General features: G+C 39.6%; 1 protein-coding gene and 1 long non-coding RNA gene across 2 annotated transcripts; both read left to right on the top strand.

Moving 5' to 3' along the window:
• The first annotated feature begins 4,063 nt into the window (after positions 1 to 4,063).
• LOC104613273 (uncharacterized) lies at positions 4,064 to 5,442 on the top strand. The gene is made up of 3 exons (XR_016084559.1): positions 4,064 to 4,415; positions 4,505 to 4,700; positions 4,791 to 5,442. It is a non-coding gene; the product is annotated as an uncharacterized LOC104613273 (long non-coding RNA).
• A 4,327-nt stretch (positions 5,443 to 9,769) lies between these two features.
• LOC148804121 (uncharacterized) lies at positions 9,770 to 11,617 on the top strand. The gene is made up of 3 exons (XM_088899505.1): positions 9,770 to 10,192; positions 10,773 to 10,920; positions 11,136 to 11,617. The coding sequence occupies exons 1-3, from the start codon at positions 9,770 to 9,772 to the stop codon at positions 11,615 to 11,617; spliced, it is 1,053 nt and encodes a 350-aa protein (XP_088755631.1).
• The last annotated feature ends 463 nt before the right edge of the window (positions 11,618 to 12,080 follow it).

Genomic DNA, 12,080 nt, shown 5'->3' with positions numbered 1-12,080 from the left:
AAAATAGCTCCTCCTTATGTTGAAGCTCTTGAAGTTGTAAGTATAGTGATTGCAACATACTTGCTATATGAGAGGAGTTGTCCAACTGTTGAAGCTCTTGAAGATATTGCCAAATTCAGTTCTGTTCCATCTACTTAGAGATTTCCTGACACCACTTAAACCCCTCCCTTCATCTCCTCCAATAGAGTGCTCGACCCATGCATGCTTTACCACCTCTCTACAATTTGAATCCTTCAACCACATAGCTTCAACTTTAAAGAATTTTTTCCCGGGCTTCACATCACCTTCAGTATCAACTAAAATTGGGCAGTGGTCAGATTGAATGGCTAGAAGATGAAAGACCATGGCCCAGGGAAATAACTCCCTCCATTCAACATTAACCAATGCCTAATCAAGCCGTTTAGCAACATTGGCAAGCCCCTGTCGACCATTAGTCCAAGTAAACTTTCTCCCACAAAAGCCCAGATCAATTAAATTGCACTTCTCTTGAACCTCAGCAAGCCACCAATACTTTTTTTCCCTCCGCTCTTCTCATCACCGCAGGCAATAGCATTGAAGTCACCTAAACAGATCCATGGACCCAAATATTTTCCAGCAATGCCTTCAAGCATTTCCCATAAGACCCTACCACTAGACCTTCTTAGGTCTCCATAAACACCCGAAAACAACCATTCCACCCCTGGAGGAGCACCATTAACCAAACCAGCAATCATAAAATCATCTTGAAAAAGGATCTCAACATCAATGTGTGATTGCCATGCAAGCCAAAGACCCCCACTCCGCTCCTTGGACGGAACAAAACAATAAATTCTGGCTTCATCATACGATTGAGTGCTTGGAATTCTTGAATTGTAGAGGTAAACCCCAAACTTCTATAGTTCTATGCTAAGATCCTCATGGGTCCACTCGGGGTTGTAAAGGGACAACCACCGAAGCCCGTGAATTTGAATTCTCAGTACATCCACTCCTTACCACCTCATCACTTCTAAGGTTTAGAACTTTTTCGCAAGTCTCCTTCCCACCATTCTCCCCCACCCACAAATGATGTATTAATTCATTCCCCACGTCAAAGAAAGATGCAACTTTCTTCTTTTTTGAGGGTCCTACAGCCCCTAACTTTGAACCGTAGAGATAGGTTTTCGGAATCCCCTCAGGATCCTTAAACTTCCCCAAAAGTTCTTCTTCAATATTGTCTGCCATCAATGTTCCCGTAACTGCTTGTTCGTGTCCCAATTACACACCACGATCTCCTCTACTTTCAATGCCACCACCAAACGACTCTCCACCAGGAACCCCAAAAGTCACTACACTTTCGCCACCCTTCGTCGTTGCCTCCGGTGGAACAACGGGCGTAACCTGTTGAACAGGCGGAGAGACACCCTTGTCATGTTTCTTAAATCTAGAGGTCTGGCCAAAAAAGGTTGGTGGATCAGCACGTAACGATGCATCATAACAAAGATTTTGAGCTTCATCCTTTTCCATCTTTTCCTTCTCTACCCGCTCCATACAATGCTTCTCATCATGGCCGATATGCCCGCAATAGTAACAGAATAATGATAATCTCTCATATTTGATATCAACCCAGAGAGGACTCTTCATTTTACGATACACCGGTACACTTTTCTTCAGTGGTTGATTCAAATCAATCTCCACTCTCGCAGGGACATGGCTAGTCCAACATTTCTGCAGATCCAATGAGTTATTTGCTACTACTTTGCCCACCTGTGCTGCAATTTTTTCTCCAACACTCCTGATGTGCCAATCCAATGGGAAACCATGTATTTGGACGGTGAATTCAGTTTTGGAAAAATCCAATTCTTCTAACAATCCTCCTACAATCTATCGCTTCAAGACCAGAATTTGACCAACAACTGCCCATGGGCCACGGTCCAACACTAATCGTATGTCCATTTCATGGGTGAAGAAAAACATAAAATGGCCTTTAGGTGAACCCTCCACCACCACTGATCACTTCAAGTTCCATGACTTCGGAAAAACACCCATGACTGTTACATGATTCACCACTTTATCTCCATGAACTTTCCCCACCAAGCACCAATTCCACTTATCACCATCCTCCCTATTACTGATTTCATGATCAATGTCCACTCCATCTTCCGAACACCCAACCTTATTAAGTGCATTAACAAGTACCTCCTCTTCCATAACACCAACTCTAAGACAGACAGACAAGTTTCAAACCATGACAAGCAAAAAGGGGAAGAAAGCTCTACAAAACCAAGAGCAAGAGAAAGCCTTATACATCAAAGGCAAGATAAAGCCCTACACCAAGAGCAAAAGAGCCTTAACAAACGTTTTTAACACCCGTGCATGCATTTATTTCAAAATTACATTAAATTTTAAATAAAATAAAAAATAGGGATAAGAGAAGGGTTTCTACGCCTACCAAAAAAGAGAGGGGCTCTAACTTTCTCCGGCACTACTTCTCCACCGAATAGAACGCCTGAGCACTGATGGATTATGGATGGAGAATTGCATGCCTGAGCATCGGCCGACCATGGACGGAGAACTGCACATTTGAGACAATCAATACAGGAACTCACTTTGACCTTTTCCTGTATTTCATTAACTAGATTAACAACAAAAATCTCAAAATAGAGGGGATCTATGACTAGTCATAGATTTCTATATTTGATGTACAAAATATACAGATTCAAACAATTAATACAGATTTCTACAGCACCCAAACAATGCATTTAGTTCAACTCTACCGTTGTTGTAGTTTGGTTTGACAAGACAACACATGCCTGGCATCCGCATCCAGAATCCAGCCCTAACTCTCATATGCCTTACCTTCTATATGATAAATTCAAGACAAAAGGCAGCTTTATATTCTAAGATTCTCATTGCTTATTTGCTTAATAAAATCAAGAGAAAAGGCCAAACAGAATAATTTTATTGTTTGTCTCAAATGTGTTTCACGGGTGGTCTATTGGTGCTTAGGTTTCCTCAGTTAAGTGGTAGAAAGCTTTGAGGGAAACAAGGAAGAAGAAAACCTATTTTAAAAAATCTAAGGAATTTCTCTATTTTTATTTCATCTAAATTAAATTATAATTTTTCATAAATTAAATATAAGATTTACTCGCAACATGAGAAATTAACATACTATGCTGTGCTGAATGTTGACATGGCGCCCTACAATTGGGAGTGTAGGAAGTTATGCAGGATCCCAAGTGCAAAAAATCCGGATTCACGAGATATCTAACTATTTATAATCCGGAGATTACATCTCCACCCCAATAGGAGTCGCCCCACAGCACATCTCCGCCGTGTATTGAATATATCTCTCGATGATAGTATCAGTCTCGATAATAACATCATCGAGATGTGTACTCTACTTGTAACGCGTTGTCAATGATGTAACGCGTTGTGAGGCGGCTCCTTGTGGGGCGGAGATGTGTACTCCACGTTGTCCTTCCCAGGAAACTTGTAACGCGTTTTCAACGATCACGACGTGTGCCATTCACAAAGCCCATTCTCATACTTGTGCGTTCGTGGGTGAACTCTTCTCGATTGGAAGATCATCCCACTTGGCCACTTGTGTAATTTGTACTTGCTTCACCTTTCAATGCATCAAATAACGATGACAAAAATATTTACTGTTAAAACCGGATCGGATTGGCATCCATCGTCCAACATGGAAAAGAAACTGTCCAGTTCACCAGCTGAACTGGTTGGTTCATCATATATACTTACGGCTCATTAGCTTTCTTTTTTGGGTAAATTAGAAAGAGCCGTGTACTATGGGGTCTGGGATAAAGACCTCCCTATACTTTGTTTTACGATAAAGACCCCCCTTGTATTACGACCGTGAGACAAAGACCCCTTTTGTTAGTCTTTCTTGAAATCCACCGTTATAATAATTTTTAATTTCCATATTACCCTTGTAATTATTCATCTTTCCTGACCTCACGAAACACAAATAGCAGTAGTGGTAACTGTTGCAGTGGCGGCGGACTTCCGAAGTCCTCCCAGCTAAGCGAGATTTATAATATGAAGAAAGTTTTGATTGAAGTTGCAACAGGACTTCCGACAGTGTTTGGTAGAGAAGGAAAAGAAAGAATGTTCAGTCCTCCCTCTATTTCAGAGAAAGCTTTGATTGAAGTTGCAGAACTTCATTCTAGCGGTAACTTTAGAACTTCATTGGTTGCAATGGTAGACTTCCGGCGGCGGACTGCAGTGGCCAATAAAACAGAGGAACCTAGCGGCAGCAAGATTTATAACCTGAAGAAAACTTTGATTGATTCCCTCTATGGCACGGATCGAGGGCTGAGGGCCTCTAGCGAGACTAGAGCAAAGATCGTGGAGCTCATCACCCAATTGGAGGCCAAGAACCAGTTGTGGCTCCCACCGAGGCTTTGACTCTTCTCAACGGCAAATGGATACTTGCATTAGTATTTTACTTAATACTAGTTCTTGATCTTTCTACTACGTTCCGATAAGGATATTTTCGTATCAATAATGGTTGGTGGGTGCACTACAGGTACACCTCTTTCATGGGCTTATTCCCGCTGTTCCCAAGAGGGACGCTGCCACTAGTAAAGGTGGAGGAGATATCTCAGAGCATAGACTCATCAAACTTCATGGTGGAGAATGTGGTCCAGTTCACTGGGCCTTTGGCCACCACAACCTTGAGCACCAATGCCAAGTTTGAAATCCAAAGGTCCAAGTGCGTCTAGGTAAGTTATCAAGTATTAGCAAGTAACTACCAAAATCAAATTACTCATTGTGAATGTGAATCATTCGGTTTCCCCTGATTCTTGAATCAGCGGTGGAATTAGGTTGGGTTCTCATCCTTCACCTTGTAGTTTGTAGCCGAGGTTGCTGTGAAGCGCATTGCCCACAAGACTGATGAAGGCATGAGAAAGTTCTTGGCTGAAGTACAGGAACTTAGTTGGAGCAACATTTTCAGCAGGAGCTGATCGATGTTTTGGCTAATAAAAGCAAGAGTTGTCGATGCAGAAGGTGTGCAGCTATTTTCAGCGGAAGCAGTAGAAGAGAAGAAACCGCTTTGTCGCAGGTGAGAGAGATCTAAATGAATTTCTGAACCAATGAGCAAGTGGAGTAGAGAAGTTAAAGAAAGAGAGACAGTGTTTGGTAGATGAACAGTGTTTTTTGCTACTGCTGTTCGTATATCTGAAATCGGGGAAGATGAACAATGCTTTTCTCCCAATTGTTGGAATATTTATTACAAGGGTAGTATGATGATTAAAACGATGAATTTCAACGGAAAGCTAACAGAAGGAGGTCTTTGTCTCACGGTCATAGTATGGGGGGTTTTGTCGCAAAACAAAGTACAGGGGGGTCTTCGTTACAAACCCATAGTATGAGGGGTCTTTGTAATTTACCCTTTTTTTTATTTATTTTTTTGTTAAGTAGGTATATGGCATTGTTTTGTCAGATATCGCCTTAAAAATTATGAAAGGTGTGGTTTAAAAAAATACTCTTTTTGATGTTTTTCTATTTTTTCTATTGTTGCTAATAATAATATGCTGATATGACATGAGAAAATGTTTTACGAGAAAACAACATAATTATGTAAAATTATTTTCTGAAAAATGCCTCTCAAAAAATGGCATTGATTCCATACATCAAACACTGCCCAGTGACACTCTCCACAATCCACATCATCTCACAACATTAAATGGAGATAAGTCGCACCCTATCCTTATCTTATTGAGAGAAAAATTTGTTGTCACAACATAAAATTTGAATTCAAAAAAGTCGTATATAAATACAACTGTATATATACATAGTTACATATATACTTTGTATATACACTCAAAGAGATTCAATACAACTAATTGAGTTCTTCCTCTTCTCAATTCTATTATGGTATCTGAGAACCAAGACTTGCATCCTGTTGCTAAAACCATGTTAATCGCTACAACTGGAAACTCGGTCAACCAGCAAAAGCTCTTTGTCCCTCAATCCTCCAAGCTAGCTATCAGTGTGTGTAATTCATCTCCGTCAAGTTAGGTTCTTCATTTTCAAAATCGGATCTATTTGAACGGTCAGACCGGAAAAATCGGAACCAGTTCCGTTTTATTCTAGAATCGTTATTTCTCCCAAAACTGTTGATTTGGTCAGAAAACTGCGGACCCAGGTGGTCGAATCATTTGAACCATTCAACAGTTTGGCCGGTTTTTACTTTTATTTTTATTTTATTTTTTTGTTAAAACGGGCCATCTGTTCGATTTGAATGATCGGACTGTTCGACTCAGAAACTGAACTCCTGACCTGTTCATTGTCTGAATTGGTTTTAAAAACCTTGATTCAAATTGTCTAGTGCTTTCAATTAGAAAAATACCTTATGGAGCCATGAGTTCATTAGTATTGTGGACATATCAAAGCCATGTCCACCTCTCCATTTGGTTTGAGTTCGTTTACATTGGAATACTCCTCATGGAATAAACAAGATAAACTCTTATTTAACTGGACCCTTGCAATACTATTAGGATTCTTATTTAACTGGACCCTTGCAATACTATTAGGATTCTCTTGCCCAAATGGTCAGGTGCAAGACAAGCAAGGAAATATGGGATACTCTTGAGACTTTACTCTCCCAAAGGTACATCCAATGCAATTATTCTATGCAATGAACTTAGTTTTCTTTGCAACAATGATATTTATCTATGGCTTCCTATCTTTAAAAGATCAAGGTATTTAATTTTTTGATAAATTTGCTATTAGGGATGAGTGTGGGTCGGTTTAGTTAGGTTTCATGGTAGAACCTGGAATCTACCTTGTGAGAGTCAGTTTCAAGTTTTTGGAATCGAAACCTACCCTATGAAGGTTAGTTCCAAGGTCAATTCTAACCTTAGTGAATTTGGAGTTGGTTCTAGGGTTTACCCATAGAACCTATTCTTTTTTTACTACCCCCTTCAAGAAAAAAGAAGCATGCTCTTTTCAATAAAATTATATTTTTATACTATCTATAAGAGTCATGGTTTTCAAAACTGGACCGGACCGGACGGTCGGACCGGAAAAACAGATAACCGGTCAGCCATCCGGGTCCAGTTTTACTAGAAATCGGAAAATTGAAAAAAAACGTTGAAAAGTCAAAAAAACTGCTAACTTGGGTGGTCGAACCGCTCAACCGTTCGACCCAAGCAGTGGTTTGCGAGTTAATATTTTTATTTTTAATGTTTAAATAAAAAAACAAAAAATAAAATGCTAATTATATCCCACGATTTTTGAATCCCAATTCCCAGTCCCTTATACGGTTTAGCCTTTAGGGTTCCCGAGTTCCCTCCTCACTCCTCAGTCCTCTCAAGTCTCAACCCTCACAGCCTACCACCTGCGGCGGCCATCAACTCCGGCATCTAACGACAACAAACACCGACGGCGACTGGCGAACTTGCAGCAACGAAGAGAGTCACACCAAGCACTTGCAGCGGTGACTCGCAGTAGTGGATGGCGAGCGACTTGCAGCAGCGGCGGATGGCGAGCGACTTGCAGCAACGACGACTTGCAGTGACGGACTACCCAAGCCCACCGACGACGAATCCCTGAAGGTATAATTTTTTTCTGATTTTTTTTTGTGATTTAATTAATTTTTTTCAATTCAGTGGATGGCGGTCTTTCACCGAGGCTGAGAAAAGAAGGGTGGCCACACCCAAGAGGCCTGTGGAGGCCCCCAACCTCCGAGGAGGAAGAGATTGGCAGTGAAAGATCGCCCAGCTGAGGGTGCTGACGGGGGCTTGCAGTAATCAGGGCCCCAATCTTCTAAGTACCGTGATGACATGCCATTGGCGGCTAGAAGAATCTTTCGCACTAATTAGAGCATCCGGGAGGACAACACCCTTAGCACCCTAAGGGTCGGCCAAGCCCTAGTGAATGGGATGCTCCCACCAGGGTGAAGGGATGAGAGATTCATCATATGGATAGCCGAACCTTGTAGGTAGGTTGATTCGAGTTTATAATTCTATGTTTTCATTTACATCAATGGGTGGGAAAATAGATTACCAATTGATACAAGGGAGAGGTCCATATGCTTTTAGGATACCTGGCACAAATTACCATAGAATTGGCTCATTGGTGCCTATCGAAGGAGAACACCCAAAGTTTGCGCAGTTATATATATATGATACTAAAAATGAAGTTGCCAATAGGATCTCAGCCATCCATGATGATCAAATTGGTGCTGAACTGGACCCAAATATTATTCATGATCTCCAAATGATGTTGAACCAAATAAACCCATATGCCAAGGTTTTCCGATATGCAAGGGACCTACTTCCCCCTAATCGAAGAATTGAGTTACGTATGCAAATATTAGAACAACGAGGGCCTAACCAAAGGCAGTATAATAAACCTTCATGCAGTGAAGTAGCAGCATTGATGGTTGGAGATGGCTCTCAAAGCACTAATAGGCGTGATGTTATTGTTTCCACATTGGATAACCGATTGAAAAGGATTGATGAGACACACCCATGCTATATGCCATTACAATACCCACTTTTATTTCCACATGGTGAAGATGGATGGAAGCTTGACATTCCATATCAATGTGTTCCCCGTGCTAGAAGCCAACGCCAACGTATGGTGACACTAAGAGATTTCACTGCTTATCGAATTCAGAATCGTTTAAATGAAGGCAAAACCTTACTGCAAGGTGGGCGAGCATTTCAACAGTATTTGGTTGACTATTATGCTGCTATAGAAGATGATTGTCTAAGGTACTACAAGTCCAACCAAAAGCAACTAAGGAGTGAAGTATATCGAGGAATACAAGATGCCATTAATGTTGGGGATACTAATGCAAGCTTAATTGGTCGTCGGTATATATTTACCTCCTCTTTCACTGGTGGCCATTTGTCGAACATTAGGCCATCCAGATTTATTCATAACATTTACAGCAAACCCGCAATGGCTTGAGGTAATTGCAGCATTATTTGAAATCCCTTTCTTGAAACCTAGAGAGTGACCAGATATTGTGTCACGTGTTTTCAAGATAAAGTTGAAGGAATTATTACATGATATTAAAGTTAGGAAAATATTTGGCCCCATCATTGCAGGTTTGTAGAAATGTCTCATTACTCCTTTTTGGTGATTGGATACATCCTCTATACTATGATCTAACACCTAACATTCAATCTATGGTTTCCAAATTTACATGTCATTGAATTCCAAAAAAGAGGAACACCCTACGCACATATATTGGTAACTTTGGCTGATGGCCATAACCAGTTACAAGTGATGATATCGATCGGATTGTTTCAGTAGAACTTCCTGACAAAAATGATGACCCCCTTCTATATGAAACATTTGTAATATTCATGACCCATGATCCTTGTGGTAATCAAAATCCCTCTAACCCATGTATGGTTGCATCTAAGTGCAAAAGCCACTACCCCAGACAATTTTGTGTAGTGACATCTGTAAATAGTGATGGTTACCCTATTTATCATTGGAGAAACAACGGATGTGTGGCTCAGGTTGGAATTCATCAAGTTGATAACCGATGGGTTGTTCCCTACAATAAAGATCTTTCAAGAAAATATAATGCTCACATAAATGTTGAGATTGTTGCATAAATGTATCACCCAAGAGAAACAAATAGTTATGAAAAAATTGATGAAATCCAATAATATGTGGATTGTCGATATGTATCTGCCTTTGAGGCCTCTTGGAGAATCTTTGAATTCCCTATTCAACAGAAAACCCACCAGTTGAAAGGTTACAATATCACTTAGAAAATCAACAAGTTATAGTCTTTGATGATCACCAAAATTTAGAGCGAGAAATGTCAAGGCTTGGAATCGAAAGAACTATGTTTACAGCTTGGTTTGATGCAAACAGGATTTACCCAGAAGCAAGAGCTTTGACCTATGTTGACTTCCCAAGATATTGGGTTTGGAATAATGATGCCAAAATATGGACTAAGCGAAAAAAGCGCATGGCCATTGGAAGGTTATATTATGCTCACCCATCATCTGGAGAAAGATATTACCTTCGCATGTTATTACATATAGTTCATGGAGCGACATGCTTTGAAGACATGAGAACTATAAATGGAGTGACACATGATTCTTACAAAACAGTATGTATAGCTCTTGGCTTGCTTGATGATGATAATGAATGGGATTACACATTGGTAGAAGATTCTATTTGGGAAACTAGTAACCAAATGCGTGATATTTTTGTATCTATTCTATTGTTTAATGAGGTTAATAACCCAAGACAACTTTGAAATAATCATTTGAAAAGTCTATCAGATGACTTGCAATATAGAGCTCAAATCCAACTCACTGATAATGAATTACAGAATTGGGCTCTACTTGAAATCGAGACAATCTTGAACCAAAATAACAAGTCATTAACTGATTACCCTGGAATGCCAACCCTTCTGACAACCTTATTCATGGAAACTTAAACAGATTAATATGGCAAGAGTTATCTTATGATGTCACTACATTAAAGGTAGAGTTTGAACACCTACATGATGCCTTGAACCCACAACAACGAATAGCGTTCAATAAAATTGTGCATGCATGCATGGGCACATTGGTGGATTTTTCTTTGTTTTTGGTAGTGGCGGAACTAGCAAAACATATTTGTGGAGAACATTGATCTCAAAGTTGCACTCAGAGTGAAAAATTGTTGTTGTAACTGCAACTTTTGGAATTGCATCTTTGCTATTACCTGGTGGAAAAACTGCACATTCTACATTCAAGATTCTAATTGACTTAAATGAAACATCAATGTGTTCAATAAGCCATCGATCAACACTAGCTGAATTTTTGCAGCTAGCTAATATAATAATATGGGATGACGCTCCAATCGCACATCGTTATGCATTCGAAGCTTTGGTTCGAACACTTAAAGATCTTATGAAACCTTTTGATCCAGCTGCATTTGATAAAGTATTTGGTGGTAAAACAGTTGCTTTAGGAGGTGATTTTAAGCAAATCTTACCTGTAGTTTTGAAGGGACATCGACAAGATGTCATATCTGCTTCTTTGCAAAGGTCAACCTTGTGGGCTCAATGCCAACTCATTGAACTAAATATAAATATGAGATTTGTACCTACCCAATCTCAACTAGAAGACATTAAACAAATTGCATCCTCCAAGTTGGAAATGGTGACATCATTGGAATTTCCACTCTAGAAGATGTGCAGCCCAATTGGATTCCAATACCAGACGATATCTTATTAGAGGACACTGGGGATGGCGTCTCTCCCTTGGTGAATAGCATCTTCTCCAATATAGACACCATGTTCCGAGATGAAAAATATTTGTGTGAGTGTGCTATTCTTGCACCAAGGAACGATGAAGTCGATGCTATCAATTCCTACATTTTATCTCTCATACCCAGAAATGAATGTACCTATCTTAGTGCTGATACCATTAGTAATACTGATGATGTTTCTCCAAGCTATCTTAGCTTATACCCTCCTGAATATTTGAACTCCCTAACCTTTTCTGGAATACTAAATCATTCTTTGAAATTGAAAGTTGGAGTGCCTATAATGTTGTTTCGGAATTTGAATCAATCTTGTGGCCTGTGCAATGGAACTCGTTTGGTTGTTGAAGCACTCAGCAAGCGTGTTATAGAAGCAAAGGTGATCACAGGAAATCGTATCGTCTAAACAGTTTTTATACCCAGGATAATAATGTTACCAACTGAAATCTCTTTGCCATTTCAATTGAAAAGAAGACAGTTCCCTATAAAGCTTGCATTTGCAATGATAATTAACAAGAGTCAGGGTCAAACATTGAAACATGTTGGTCTATATTTGGAAAACCCTATTTTTAGCCATGGCCAACTATATGTTGTTGTATCAAGGGTTTCATCTAGATCAGGCTTGAAAATATTGCTTATTAGGAAGAACGAACGCCCTACAGGGTTTACAAGGAATGTTGTATATAAAGAAGTTTTTAGTGAGCTAAATCGACATTCGTATTAGACTTTATCACCAATGATGGTCTTACAATTATTACTTCATTTGTTACAATTATGAAATATATGAAAATTATATTGTTCATTTAAATTGTACTTATAGAATATATTCTTACTTGTTTGGATTCTCATGTGAAACATTCAAAATTCAA

The sequence above is a fragment of the Nelumbo nucifera genome, chromosome 1, assembly GCF_055504915.1.
Source record: "Nelumbo nucifera cultivar China Antique chromosome 1, China Antique-T2T, whole genome shotgun sequence".
Lineage (NCBI taxonomy): Eukaryota > Viridiplantae > Streptophyta > Magnoliopsida > Proteales > Nelumbonaceae > Nelumbo > Nelumbo nucifera.
Note: the sequence above shows the minus strand (reverse complement) of the source record. Positions and strands in the feature narration are given on the sequence as shown.

What these genes read in the sequence shown, in the direction of transcription:
- LOC148804121 (XM_088899505.1), top strand. Translation starts at nt 9,770, where the DNA reads ATGTCAAGGCTTGGAATCGAAAGAACTATGTTTACAGCTTGGTTTGAT. An exon ending in CTATTCTATTGTTTAATGAG is followed by an intron (nt 10,193 to 10,772) that starts GTTAATAACCCA and finishes GAATTTTTGCAG; the next exon opens with CTAGCTAATATAATAATATG. An exon ending in TAAAACAGTTGCTTTAGGAG is followed by an intron (nt 10,921 to 11,135) that starts GTGATTTTAAGC and finishes TTTCCACTCTAG; the next exon opens with AAGATGTGCAGCCCAATTGG.